Raw genomic sequence first — 15,614 nt, 5'->3', positions numbered from 1 at the left:
TGAACCCGCATTAAGCAATTTTCGTCCAACAAGCAGCTAAATGAATCTACCCCTAGAAGTGATTTAGGAATTCTGTTACCATGTTGAGTCACAAGGACACTTTTACACAGGTCATAGAAATCCGAGTTGAAAAATATTATCCATAATCATGTACAATAGGAGAATACACTTTATAAAGTCCAATAAACACAAGAATCACTTGTGTATATTATAAGGACATGATTGACTATAATGTATCCTGCACATCCTGGTAGAGTGACAAGTATTATCATTATCCTTTATTTATATGGCGCCAAACGGGGTCCTCGGCGCCTTACAGAGTACGTGAACTAAAACAGTATGAACAAAACAAGAAAAAAGTGACTTTCAGCACTTAACATTGCAGGATATGGACAAGGTATGTAAAGATTGCTGCATCAGCACCATAATACCAAAATATGCAGCAAGGCGGCAGAACCCAAGGGATGGGTGCTGTTGCAGACAGTGGGGAGGAGATGATGGTGTAAGTGAGGGAAGGCAAAGCACATAAGGGAAGAGGGCCCTGCTCGTGAGAGCTTACAGTCTAAAGTTTGCGGCAGAGATGTCTGAGCAGAAATAGGCAACAGTGTGTTGGAGCCTAAAAGTCACAACATGCGATATCACCAATTTGTTCAATAAAACACATTTTGGTTAGAATAAGACTGTCATTACAAACCTCAGACATCTCTTCGACTTGCTTTTGGCTATCCACTTGTAAAAGGCCATTTTTAGCCGTCCGAGAGACTCGTAACTCATGCCACTGGCCGAGGGTCACTGGCTTCTCACTTCTGATTTCCAACACAAAAAGAATAAATTTACTGGAAATGATAGTGAGTTTCTATAAACAGTAATATCAACAGGTCCACAAGAAAACTGTAATCACTTCTGAATGTCTAAATATCACATCACATATGCCAGGAACTACTATTGAAACTAGTATTTATAATCTACACACTTCTTTACTTCTTCATTGTTATTTTTTGGGATCTCAAACCTCATCACATGATCTGATAGTGTACTACCAACTAACATAGTTTTTTTTCCAAGTTTTAATCTTATTATTTTGTATAGCCTCTCAAATTCCTTGTATTACATTTGTACGCTATGACTCATTTGTTGAAAAAAAAAATAAAGTAATTAAATATTGTACATTGATCATTTAAAAACAAAACACATGCCACAAAGCTCTCAGATATAATTCACCTCCATGTGAAATGAAGTTGTTGCATCCAATCAATTTTGCTATTTTTGCTTTTCTTTTCTTGCATGTCTATGTTTAGGCTCTTCTAAGATGGTGGAGCTGCAACCAACTAATACTGAATAAGCAAAGGTGGAACTACTGCCCCTGTAGAGGAAAGTGGCCGCAGCGGGTACTGAGGTTGCGTCTGGATCTAGTGCGTAAACTTCTGTGCATGAACAGTGAAGCCCCAATTGGGGCTATGGGGTTCTGATGATAAACGCCCCTGCAGAAAACAGACATGTGGATAATGGATGGCCATCTAGCATTGAATAGCGGCACGCAAGGTAAAGACTTGATGGTTTACCCACTAATGGTTAGTTAGTGCACATGTGCGGTAGAACTGCGGAAGCAGGGAATTTGTGCATGAACAATGGAGCTGTCCAGCGAACAATGTTTCCGTGTTTCCACAGCTGAGCCATCGTAAGCAAGCATGCAAGGGTTGTAACCATCATGAATCTGGCATCAATTGTAAAAACCACTTCCATTGAATGGGGACCATTGATGATTGCCAACCATCGGTTTCCGATCGCCTTCCCTAGTATGGATGTGAACCGTGCTGGTATAAAGTGTATATTGTGTTTATGCAAATTATATGTCCATTCAATAAAGTTCACATAAGTAACTTTTTGAAAATCCACTTATCCTTACCTTATCACCGCTGTTCCTGAACCGCAATCAAATCTGAAAACCACATAGCCGTTAGCCATGTTGATGGAGATGAAATCCTTGCTGTCGGTGTCGTAGCTGTAGAGAATGAGCCCGTCATCCGCATCCGGCCGGAATGTCATATCAAACTCCATGAACGAGAGGTAGTGATGAGGCTGGAACGGCCATCTGGTCACAGCGTAGGAGCGCGCAGTCTCATTGAACTGCGGAATGGCCAGGATGAAAGCTTGGACGCAGAGGAAAAGACTTCAGTGTTTTCAAAAAACAATTCTTCTAATGTAAAACATTCTTCTATTGTAAAACATGTAAAATAAATTATAAATAAGAATCTGAGATACTTGTATATATAGTGCCCCAAAATATGCGTTCTGCTCCCGGAATCTCAAAGTCCGACATTTTTATTTTTTAGAATAGGAATTTTATTTTTCAGTCAAACATTTATCTCCAAATAGTAATAAAATATAAACATGAAAAAATAACATACATTTACAGAACATTTCCAAAATACGCCCATATCTTACAGGAGACACTGTAAAACTCATGCACTCATAATCTCCCGCATTGTGTATTGCAATAGTCGCCTTACTGCACTTCCCAAAAATAGATTATTACCATCGCCGTAACAGTGCTCAAATGCACCCAGTGCCAGCCTTCCCCATGAGTGCCTGACGCCAGGACATTGCACGCATGACGTCATTACGTCACTCAGAGGGGGCAGAGCTGGCAGCAATGGTAAGTGCAGCGCTGACCGGTGCGTCTGTATCTCTCATCCACATTCATCACCTGCTCCCATTTGCGGTTACAGGACTTTTTTTCGTGCTGCACCTACTCTTTGCAATTCCCTCCCACACACAATAATGGTGCGCACACACTGGGCGATATTACTGAGCAAATGCACAATTACAACATCGTAATCGTGCAATCGCTCAGTAATCGTGAACAACTCGTGCACTATAATGAAGGAAACGACCAGTGATGCACGCTCCCGCTGGTCGTTTCCGACATTGTCCACCGCCTGAACGTGCAGCACAATCTGTCCATAACAACAGATTGGCATGTTCAGTGATGAGGAAGGGAGCCTACCTGAATGACTGATCGTTCAATGTAGGCACTACAGGGGATCAGGAACGACTGTACGATTACGATGTTGTAATCGTACGGTCTTTCCTGATCGCCCAGTGTGTACGCATATTAAGACTTTCCTCTAGTCTCCAAACCTTCAAGCATTCACCTCTTCAGACAGCTTATCAAATCCAAGTACACCAACATAACCTCCATAAGCGATCCTACCCAATTACATTCCCTCTATACAGTCCACATATAACTTTACATACTTTCTCTATCTTCACTTTCACATCCTCCTGAAACGCAGCTACCACGGGTCCAGAAAGTGCAGTTGCTTTGGGGCCTGGAGTACCTACAGGGCCTCCACCCAGCTCACCTTGCCCAGCCCATTGTGCTGTACAGAAGTGGCCGCAGAGCAGGCTGCACAATTAAAACTTAAACCACCTGATCCAGATAATGAAAGCCTTCTTGCAGCCCACTCTGAGCCTTGGTGATTCTTCTAGGTCACCATGAGGCGGGGCGGAGCTACGCGAGGTGATGCTGGATGGACGCCATAGTCAGGTGTGTGCTTGTGTGTGAAAATTGGGTGGTAAGGACTGCTGGCACTGATGGTCCCGGCAGCAAAGTTCTTAGTCACAGGCAGATGTCTGCTTGTGACAAAGAAGCAACTAGCTGCCGAGACGAACAGCCCTGCAACCCACCCACCCCCGTCCGACACTGACCTAGTGATTGTGCAGGAGAAGCTACAGGACAGTTTATAGATGGGGGCACAACAGCTATTTTCCACTGGCCCCCTCATAGGAGTCTCCACACGTTTCCTGCCCCCATCTCTCCTCCTTTATTCTCTTCCTCCTCCAACTTGTACAGTAAAAAAGGCACAGAGAACCCTCCCATGGTGTGCCTCTGCCCTTATCCCTCTCCTCGTGTGCCCCTGACCCCTTCCCATAGTGTTCCACTGATACCCCCCCATACCCATGTATGCCTCTGAAACCCCCATACCCATGTGTGCCCCTGAAACCCCCCATACCCATGTGTGCCTCTGAAACCCCCATACCCATGTGTGTCCCTGAAACCCCCCATACCCATGTGTGCCCCTGAAACCCCCCATACCCATGTGTGCCCCTGAAACCCCCCATACCCATGTGTGCTTCTGACTCCCTTACTGTGACCCCACTGCCATCCCAAACTGTGCCTTTGCCTTTACACAAGGCTGATGGCTGGTATTGAGCAATGTAGCGTGGGTGAACAGAGACAAGACCACGTTCGTTCGTCACATAACTGAACATAAAGATGGCAGGTAAGACAATTTTCCTTCTTTCTAAAAACATTGTGGACCCATCAAACATTGTGCAGCCCACAAATTTCTAGCTACGCCCCCGCTCATGACCCTAGGCCTGTGTGATAGGCTCTTACAGCCCATCAAGGACCTCTGCAATCTGGCTGGCACTTATCCTTGTGTATCAATGCCTATTCCCTATAGATTGTAAGCATGCAGGCAGGGCCCTCATACCTAAGTCTGTCTGTTGTTACCCAGTCTTGTTCTATTACTGTTTGTTCCCAATTGTAAAGTACAATGGAATATGTTGCACTATATAAGTAACTGTTAATAAATAATAATAATAATAATCATCATAATAATAAAACACCCACTAAAATATAGCTTAATAGGTATTCATCCACCTTAGTCAGTACTTAAACCATCTCCAGAGAGACATTATGTCAACAATCGGAATATTCACATGAACATGTCGATATTGTCATAATGGCAATATTGTGAATGTCGACAAAAACCCTATGTCGACATGCAGACTGTCAACATTCAGAACATATCGACAAAAATTTCTGCTTTGGGAAATCTATGTCGATTTGACCCAATACTTTGTGAATCAATGCCAAATCCTATTTACAATCTGTATCAAATTATGCTGCCAATATAATGTGAAATGTTCTCTTGTGACAGTACTTACATTGGTGTATTGCCATGTATGGATTTGTAACCTCCATCATTATGACTTAAACATTGATCGTGTATAGAATAGAGAGAGAATGCAACTTCCCTACTCAGGGCCATACTAGGGCAGACACACAGGGCTGAAGGGGCGGCATGGTTGCCTGGAGATGCAGACCGCTGCCTAGGGAAACACTTGGCACGTCCTTGGGATGTGCCCAGCTTCCGGCCTCCTCTTCTGTGACGTCATGAGGCACAGAAAGTGCTGGCCCAGGGCGCAGAAGTGTCCTGGTACGACGCTGTCCTTACCGCATTGTGTGTTGCTATATGACAATGTTGTGATGGAACCATCTTGCATCTTTCTGAAATTTTTCAAGTATACTATAAAATGATCGGCAGAAGCTCATTGGTCACTATGGGGAACTTCACCACTTTTCCGCTCCTTAGAAGGTTTGATACATCCTCCCCCCCTACAGTAATTACATACTCTCTAAGAATGTGCTTCTGGAGACTCTTGAATTTACTGAAGTCCTTCCGGACCCCAAAGGAGTATGGCACCCTCCGACTCCCACTTCCCTAGTGAAATGAGTGGGTCGGGGGAGAGAAGGTGGCTTGATAAGCAAATCTCGTTACCAGGGTCTCCGAACTAGCCACTGGGTTCAGTCTAATCACGGTCACAATCAAAAATACCTTTTATGTACTCTATAAACAAAACAATGATACTATTCAAAGTATCACACAGAGGAAAGAAATAAACAAAAAGTAAATTCAGTAACGGTATCTTTTTTAATGGGCTGATAACCTGCAATGGTTAATGGAAATAGGTCAGAAAAGAACAGCTTGAGAACATTCTACAAATAACTTAAAAATAGTTGGAAGGGAAACGAGGAAATGTTCCGAGTGGGTGAGAATGAGGACGACATTTTATTCCCCCCACCCCCACAAACACACACGCACATATTCCTTTTAATTAATCGAGGAAGGTAAACATTTTAATTATTTTGGAGACCCACTGAGGTGTAAACTGAAATGGAAATAAAAAAAATACTTAAAAAGTTAAATACGTAATAAAATAGTTTATGTAAAGAGACAGGAAAGGACATTTATAACCTTGGTGATACTCTGGTACACTCTGGTATCACCAAGCTTGTTACTCATTGTTGTTCTATGGTTGGAATGTTGTTGTTCTTCACAAAAAAGCAGAAGGGAAGGGCGGAAGCTACAGAACTATGAATATCCCATCAGTAGCTGGGGAACTAACGGGATTATTTATTAGAATAAAGGAATGTTATCTGATTAGAGCCAAATGACTTGCATGATCCAAAACATGGATTTACTAATGGCAAATTATCTTAAACATAATGCAGAGCCATACCAGTGCCACCGCCCAGGGTGCAGGACCGAGGGGATGGCACGGTTGCTGCCATGACAGCACCTGTCTCAAGCTTGTTGGGTGCCTGGAGGGGCAAGAGGTCATAGCCTGAAATTAGAAGTTGGGAGACTGAAGGGTCACATAAGGGAGTGTTACTTTACTAAATAGGTTGATAGATGCGTAGTTGGAACACTCATTATTTGGAACTTTCCCTATTTTCTAAACGTACTACTCATTTGGCACTCACTAAAATTATTAAATAACCCTTTATAGCAATAGGATTTTGGGACTGGCTTTGTTTCAACTTGCTAGTATTTACGGGCTTTGACCAATTATATTTGGCACCAAGCAGCTCACTGATGACCCCACATCAAATCCCAGTGTGGGCTTCTCATGACCTCAGACAAGACATTATAGGTTGTGTTTTGCTTTTGTTGTGTATAAGTAGGTGCTTTGCTTGACTAAAAACACTGAAAATCAAGATAAAGAAATAAGGTAATAAACCTCTACAAATAGAGGGACAGAACTAGGGAGGCCAATCCCACCTCATTTTTACAATAATTTTTTCAAACAATACAAATTAAGACAATAAAAAATTAACTCAGAGCATATGGGATGGGTTTCCATTGGCAACTGATAGGTCATCAACAAGCCATGTGTTTTCAACACAATGTAGCATTTATGTGGAAACATGGCGGATGTGAGATGCTTTCAGTGGGCGCCTCTAAGCACTAGGCAGCAAGTGAGTCATTAGCATATTTTCGCAATTGCGATCTGTGAGAGATTTCAGCTGCGGTGGTATTTGCATCCACATCTGAATCAGTGTTTTTACTGTTAGAGGAGAGCGTCCTGCCCTGTTTCCTGTCTTCCGATGCTGCCCCGTAGTGCCAGTGGTGTGACCTCCGACCCAAGTGCGCTACTGCACATGCGTGCCTTTACTGTGCACCTTCAGCTCTGTCCTCCATAGAGAAAGGACGTGCCCCTGAGAGTCTCCCTCATACAGGAGAGACCTTGCATATTCCACTGCGTCACCACCGCTATAAGTGGGTACATACCCGACTGCCACCACTATTTGTACACATACATGTTCGTGCTTCTCGTTATCCACACAACACCTGCATTAACCCCATACATTCCTGCATGGATCTGTTGCATCTATTATATGCCAGCATTGAAAACCTATTGTGCACACCAGTAATAACCCTGTGTTATTCTGCAACCTGTTCTGTCTGGTACATGACATGGTTAAATTGTTCATTTTGTGGATTGACATCCGTCACACCGCTGACACCTATATCAACACCTTCAGTATCTGCCAATAGTTAAGTCTGTCTTACCTTCCTCACAATGCCTTCCCTGAAATCCCATAGGGCAGAGACACATGTAAGAATCAGCTGACCTAGATGTACAGGTCCCACCATTTACACAGGACGCCCCGTCACAGACCCCAACGCTGCAGTCACCTGTGTGTTGAGAAACAATGTTAATTTAATGTAGGGATATCCAGCAATTTTATTTTTCTGATTTTTTTTTTTTAAATCACTAAAATAAATGAAATTATTTACCAACATCGGCTCCACTCAAGGCCTTCCCCAGCGGCCATTGTCTCATGTCAATATTCCTCCCGTTCAGAGACAGGGACTGGACGCAGCCTTTAAATCCTCGGTTGGTCCCTGCAGATTTCACAAGCCAGTAAGCACTGGGTGCACCCCCGAGATAGAAGGGAGTCCGGAACGTGATCTTACTGTACTGCCCCTGGTAGAGCGAAACACAGACCATGACTCTCCAAAATGTTTTTCCCCAATATATTTCCTTTTATCCCATTTTTATCATCTACCTTCTGGTATTGTGCAGAGGCAAAGCTGCTGTTTACATTTTCATTTCACCTGGGAAAATTCTCAAGTCAAATTTAAATACACCTATGTGATTGTCTAGTTTAGTTGACAGGAATCAAAGACGTTCCAGCCATATTACAGTATACAATAACAAATAGACCATTTATTAATAAGAAAGCTTTCTTTCTTATTAGTAGTACTAGTGGGGTTTCAACATCTGCTATCAGTTAACATTCACCGTGATGAGTTTAGATCACAGGTTCTCATACTCGGTCCTCAGGACCCCAAACAGTGATGTTTTCCAGGTCTCCTCAAATATACCTGTGCACCTGCTGAGTGACCTGAAAATGTGACCTGTGTGGGGTCCCGAGGGCTGAGTTTGAGAACCACCGGTTTAGAAATGAATGAAAAGGACGCTGTAACGTAAGAACCATGGCACTAGATCATGGGGTCAGTCTTGAACACTAGCCACTACACTCAGTGCAAGGTTTCTCGGCACCGTAGGCAAAACTTCAACCTACTGCCCCAAACCAGTATCAATACCCACTTCCTAGCCCCTCAGATGAAAGTGCATCTTATAAGTTCCACAGCTGCCGCCTGCATTAAGTACAATTTTGTGGTAAGCAGGCTCAGTGGCGGCCTACGCCCCCCACCCCCAGATTCCGGCACCCTAGGCAGCTGCCCGGAGCTGCCTAATGGTAGAGACGGCACTGAATCTGGTATCTGTTGGGAACTGCAGTCTGGGCTTATGCATGGTTGTGTCCGGGATTCGGCAATTGTGACAAATTGGTTATGAAAACAGCATGTACCTCCTTTGCATAGTTTTATATATCTTACCGGTGATCGCCCAGATACAGCGGTACCATTATCAATTGTGATCCATCCATTTAGGCCTTCTCTGTACAGGCTGACAATGTGCCAAGTGCCTGGTTTGATCTTACGGTCACTTGTAATGACTGCAGTGCCGGTGCCACAATTATAACTGGAAAAAGACAATAACAGCTGTGTACAGAGCTTGTGGAACTGCGTAAATGTTAATTCAACTCAATAACTGAGGCATTACATTCGTTACACAAGTAGCATCTTCAGCAGTATTTGATTTTATGTAGGACCTTAAAATGGTTTATAAATGTGTTTTCCCAGCTGATATAAATATCAGTCCAGGTTCTTTGAGAGTATAATGGCTACAGAGATAGAGGAGGATAATGATAACAGAGGGAAAGGAGGATAATGATAACAGAGGGAAAGGAGGATAATGATAACAGAGGGAAAGGAGGATAATGATAACAGAGAGAAAGGAGGATAATGATAACAGAGGGAGAGGAGGATAATGATAACAGAGGGAGAAGAGGATAATGATTACAGAGGGAAAGGAGGATAATGATAACAGAGGGAAAGGAGGATAATGATAACAGAGGGAAAGGAGGATAATGATAACAGAGGGAAAGGAGGATAATGATTACAGAGGGAAAGGAGGATAATGATTACAGAGGGAAAGGAGGATAATGATAACAGAGAGAAAGGAGGATAATGATTACAGAGAGAAAGGAGGATAATGATTACAGAGGGAAAGGAGGATAATGATAACAGAGGGAAAGGAGGATAATGATAACAGAGGGAAAGGAGGATAATGATAACAGAGGGAAAGGAGGATAATGATAACAGAGAGAAAGGAGGATAATGATAACAGAGAGAAAGGAGGATAATGATAACAGAGGGAAAGGAGGATAATGATAACAGAGGGAGAAGAGGATAATGATTACAGAGGGAGAGGAGGATAATGATTACAGAGGGAAAGGAGGATAATGATTACAGAGGGAAAGGAGGATAATGATTACAGAGGGAAAGGAGGATAATGATTACAGAGGGAGAGGAGGATAATGATAACAGAGGGAGAGGAGGATAATGATCACAGAGGGAAAGGAGGATAATGATTACAGAGGGAGAGGAGGATAATGATAACAGAGGGAAAGGAGGATAATGATAACAGAGGGAAAGGAGGATAATGATTACAGAGGGAAAGGAGGATAATGATTACAGAGGGAAAGGAGGATAATGATTACAGAGGGAAAGGAGGATAATGATTATAGAGGGAAAGGAGGATAATGATAGCAGAGGGAGAGGAGGATAATGATTACAGAGGGAGAGGAGGATAATAATTACAGATGGAAAGGAGGATAATGATTACAGAGGGAAAGGAGGATAATGATAACAGAGGGAGAGGAGGATAACGCTTAACAACTACAAACAAAAACAGCCAAAGAGGAGAACAAATGATGACAATTATCAGTAAGATGATGGGTAGGAGAGAAAACAGAGGACAAATTGCTGCTTTCAACAAACAATTGTAGAGTGAGAGACAACAGTAACAGAGACAGATCTCACAGAAAGGACCATATCAAATACACTGGAAGCCTCATACGGTAATGGATTAGACTGACATGACAGAACTCACAGCACAGGAACCAGAGCACAAGACTCACAACACAGCACTTCATAGCAGAGGACTCACAGCACAATGCCTCACTGGAATCACAATACAGAGCCTTACAGCACAGCACAGGACTAACAGCACAATGCTTCACAGGACTCACAAAACAGCACCCTACAACATAGCGCTTCACAGCACAGGATTATCAGCACCTCACAACACAGCATAGGACTCACAGCAGAGGACCAACATCACTGGACTCACACCACAGGACTAACAGCACTGTACCTCACACCACTGTACCTCACAGCATTGAGCCTCACAGCACAGGACTACAAGCACTGCGCCTGACAGCACAGCACTGGACTCACAGCACAGGACTAACAGCACTGCATCTCACAGCACTGTGCCTCACAGCAAAGGACTAACAGCACTGCACCTCACGTCACTGCGCCTCACAGCACATCACTGGACTCACAGCGCAGGACTAACAACACTGTAAATCACACCACTGTACCTCACAGCACTGAGCCTCACAGCACAGGACTAGCAGCACTGCGCTTCACAACACAGCATAGGACTCACAGCGCAGGACTAACAGCACTGCGCCTGACAGCACAGCACTGGACTCACAGCACAGGACTAACAGCACTGTACCTCACACCACTGTACCTCACAGCATTGAGCCTCACAGCACAGGACTAGCAGCACTGCGCCTCACAACACAGCATAGGACTCACAGCGCAGGACTAACAGCACTGGACTCACAGCACAGGACTAACAGCACTGCATCTCACAGCACTGTGCCTCACAGCAAAGGACTAACAGCACTGCACCTCACGTCACTGCGCCTCGCAGCACAGGACTAACAGCACTGCACCTCACATCACTGCGCCTCGCAGCACAGGACTAACAGCACAGGACTCACAGTACTACTCCTCACAGCACAGGACTAACAGCACTGCACCTCACAGCACAGCACAGGACTAACAGCACTGTACCTCACAGCACAGGACTAACATCACAGGACTCACAGCACTGCACCTCACAGCACAGTACTGGACTCACAGCACAGCACAGGACTAACAGCACTGTACCTCACAGCACAGGACTCATAGCACAGGAATAACATCACAGGACTCAGCACTACACCTCACAGCACAAGACTAACAGCACTGCGCCAGGTTTGCCTACCCTCCTGATTTGGCCGGGAGCCTCCCGATATTCGGGTGCCGCTCCAGGCTCCCCGGAAAGGCAGGCAAGCCTCCCGGAAGCCTCCGACCCTCCCGACCTCCCCCCTGAAAAAACTAAAAGCCCCTGCAGCGGTGACGCGATTCAAGCTGAATCGAGTCATCGTGGCCCCGCCCCCTGCTTCACAATGCCAAAAATAACGGCATTGTGAAGAGGGGGCGGAGCCACGATGACATGATCGTGCGGCTCCGCCCCCAATGTGACACCAAATGGTTTACTCCGCCCCAGCTCCGCCCCCAATGGCCGCCCCCGCCCCCCACTGTTAGCCGACAATCAGCTCCCTCCCGGAAGGCTGAAGCTGATTGTCGGCAAGTATGCACTGCGCCCTTGTCAGGAAGCGGCCTGGGATCGGCCAATACTCACCTCTACGCTGGCGTCCTTGGGCTTAGGTGTTTAGTTGCTGGGAGTGGAGGTGAGTGGTGGCTGAGTATTCTCCCCAGGGTCTGCTAGGGCTTCCGTGTATGCGTCCTGGTTCCCATGGTGGTGGGCATGGGCGCAGCCATGTTGTTCCATATCACCTGACTAGTCTCTCCCAATGGTAGTCCTGCGGTCACTCAGCTGATCCTCTGATCCAATTATCAGCAACCTAAAGGTAACCTGACTCCAGGAACAGGAAGCTGCTGTTCAACTTCGCTTCTCCAGTGACTGTGTTTATATGAGGGGCCGTTCAAGTCAAAATTACAGCTTTCTGGATATGTCATATACCTAAATTATTGCTTTCTGGATATGACGTATGCTGAAATGTATATGACGTATGCTGAAATGGATATAACATATACTGAAATGGATATGACGTATGCTGAAATGGATATGACGTATGCTGAAATGGATATGACGTATGCTGAAATGGATATAACATATACTGAAATGGATATAACATATACTGAAATGTATATGACGTATGCTGAAATGGATATGACATATGCTGAAATGGATATGACATACACTGAAATGGATATGACATACACTGAAATGGATATGACATACACTGAAATGGATATAAGATACACTGAAAAGCACATGACAGTGCCAGCCAATCACAGCTCTCCTATATAAGCAGGGCTCCTGGGAAGGAAGAGCAGGATTACAGTGTGGCAGAGCTGTAAAGGGGAGGTGAGTGCTAACACTATAGTCAGTGGTGTAATAACTTTTGCTGTGCTGATGATGGTAATGTAACATATAACTACTACTGCATGTACTATTAGTAATAGCTGCAGATAGGAGACTGCCTCTTTTCAGCTTTTTCTCCTGTGAGGATTGTGCTCCTGCTGCAGGCAGGTTATGTATAAATGTTACTTTCACTTTCCTTTCTGTCCTCATTCTCTCTCATCTCAGCTCTTTCTTTACTCTCCTTTCTCTTTTTTCTCTATGTCTGATTTCTTGACAGTGCCCCAGGTACCTGCTCATGTTAGGGAGTGCCCTGACTCCCAGCAAGATGGCTTCTTCATAATCCAGCAGGTGGGGTAGGATTCCCCTGTTGTCTGGCAAGATGTACTGTTACTGTATGCAGGCTGCTGGGTCAGACAATCGGCAGTAGGCTGTGGTTTTCACACCCCACACGTGCCAAGCATTATTATAACCATACCACCCAACTGTCCCACATTCAGTGGGACAGTCCTGTTTTTTTGGGACTGTCCCGCTGTCCCACCCATGGGCTGCAGTGTCCCGCAGTTGGGGGGGAGTTGGGGAAGCATACACTGCTGCTCTGCATAACAGAGCAGCGTGTACGCAGAGCGAGAATAGATGTGCGCATGCGCACAGTATCTTTCTACTTCAGGGTCCATAGGGTATCCACAGGATACCTAGGGGTGTAGGTGGATGATGTCAGACATTGGGCACTACAGAGTTAAAGTTTTCAGCCTCCCAGGATGCACTGGGATCCCCCTCCTATACCCTGCCTCTGAGCCAAGACAAACTAGTTTCGTAGGTGCACGGCTCGGAGTCGGATCACCATATAACAGAGGAGGGCTGTAATGGCCCGTGAAGTTCTTCAAGGCAGCTGTGGCTGCTCAAGATGAGCTGCACAGCATAGACAGTCAGTACTGACATCTATGCTGTTGCTCCTTCACCCCGCCAAACCAGTGCAGGAACCGCCCTAGGCTTGTTTTGCTAAGGCACTTACAACCCTTGTGGGCCAGCTAGCGACTCCCCCTACATTCCCTTAGATGGGGTTATCACAGCAGTCGCTTGTGTCATCACCCATGCAGGGGTTCCCCAGGCAGTTGCTGGTACCCCAGTGTCTCCCGCTTTCGCCCCCCCAGGTCTCGCAGGAGCCTGCGTGGGTGATTTCATTGTCCAATACGGTGCAACACCTGTCGGATGTTTTACAGGGGTAGTCATCATTGCAGCCTCCTAAGCGGCCTTTGGTGTCTCAGATGGCTCAGTATGATGTTGTCTGATGACAATGAGATGTTTGACTTTTCAGACCAGGAGCCCCTCCATAATAATAAGGCGGAGTCTAAGTCTAAAGTGTATATACCTGGCCTTATATGGGCAGTCCGTGCGGCCTTGGTCATTGAGGATGATAATTCCCCCGTGGCTAAATCTAAATACACCTTCTTTAAGGATATTAAGGGAGATGCCACTGTATTTCCTCTATCTGGTCAGTTAGTGGATCATTTAGAGGAGGCGTGGAAAAATCCGGGTAAGCGGTACCAGCCTTAAAAACATTTGGCCTTTGCATACCCCTTTGCGGATAATTATTTTTTCAAGTGGGAAACTCCTCTGCAAGTGGACTCTCATGTCACATGCCTTGTGAAGAGTGATACATTGCCCATGCCCTCCATGTCCTCCTTAAAGGATGCTACAGATCGCAAGGTGAAAATATGCCTTAAATCCATTTATTCCCTTGTTGGGGGGCGTCCAGACTGGCTATGGCTGTGTGCTGGGTGGCCAGAGCCATGGAGTGTTGGGCTGATAGCTTGGAGGCGTCTCTGGACACTGACTCTTCACCTGAGCAGGTGGAGTTAGTGGGTAATCTCAGAAACTCAGCCACGTACATTAATGAGGCAGCCTCAGATATAGGTCTCCTCACTTCCAGAATCTCCTCGGTAGTGGTGGCGGCTCGCCGCACCCTATGGTTGTGCTCTTGGAAAGCCGACACAAATTCCAAAAAGGTTTGGAATGCTTGCCTTTTAATGGACAGGTCCTGTTTGGCCCTGATCTGGACAAAATTGTGGCCACTCTGGCAGCAGCTAAGTCTGCGTGTCTGCCATCGGCTACAGTCCCATCAGGGTCGGGTTCTTTGTACTTTTGGCCCTATAGGGCCCTGGGTAAGTCCAATGTACAGTTCTTTCAGAGACAGTCAGGGGCCAAGAAATCTGCCAAGCCTAAGAAGCAGGCTTGGAGTACAAGATGTCCTGCTTCCAAATCGGATGATAAGCCTTCCGCCTGACAGGATGGGCCTCTCCTTGGGGGACCCCAAAGTGGGAGGCCGGCTTCTTCAGTTCACACAGTGCTGGTGTCTCACCACCACGGACACTTGGGTAAAAGAAGTGGTCTCTCGGGCATACGCCCTCTCCTTCCGGCGGAGGCCTCCCTGCCGATTTTTCACAACGGGCTGTCAGTTGGATCAAGACAAGGCCCTGGTATTCTGGAAGGTGTTACACTCTCTGCTCCAGGCTGGAGTTATAGTGGCGGTTCCATTGTCCCAGAGGGGATCGGGGTATTACTCTAATCTTTTTCTGGTACAGAAACCCAATGGTCTTACCGGCCCATCCTCAACCTCAAATCCCTCAACAATTCTTGAGGGTTCCTCTGTTCTGGATGGAGACCGTGCATTCCATCAT

At 45.6% G+C, this 15,614-nt stretch overlaps 1 protein-coding gene across 1 annotated transcript in view; it reads right to left on the bottom strand.

Annotated features, from left to right (window-relative positions):
* Positions 1 to 15,614, bottom strand: part of EGFLAM (EGF like, fibronectin type III and laminin G domains) — a 212,585-nt gene that overhangs the window by 38,494 nt on the left and 158,477 nt on the right. Inside the window, exons 12-16 of the mRNA XM_088465218.1 lie at positions 8,982 to 9,126; positions 7,875 to 8,064; positions 7,647 to 7,772; positions 1,907 to 2,150; positions 695 to 806 (exon numbers count right to left, since the gene is read on the bottom strand). Of these exons, the coding sequence (XP_088321344.1) occupies positions 695 to 806; positions 1,907 to 2,150; positions 7,647 to 7,772; positions 7,875 to 8,064; positions 8,982 to 9,126 (817 nt within the window). The remainder of the gene's footprint in view (positions 1 to 694; positions 807 to 1,906; positions 2,151 to 7,646; positions 7,773 to 7,874; positions 8,065 to 8,981; positions 9,127 to 15,614) is intronic.

This window comes from Taudactylus pleione, unplaced genomic scaffold (genome assembly GCF_031769625.1).
Source record: "Taudactylus pleione unplaced genomic scaffold, aTauple2 ptg001915l, whole genome shotgun sequence".
In the NCBI taxonomy this organism is placed as follows: Eukaryota; Metazoa; Chordata; class Amphibia; order Anura; family Myobatrachidae; genus Taudactylus; species Taudactylus pleione.
This window is presented reverse-complemented; position numbering and strand designations above follow the sequence as displayed.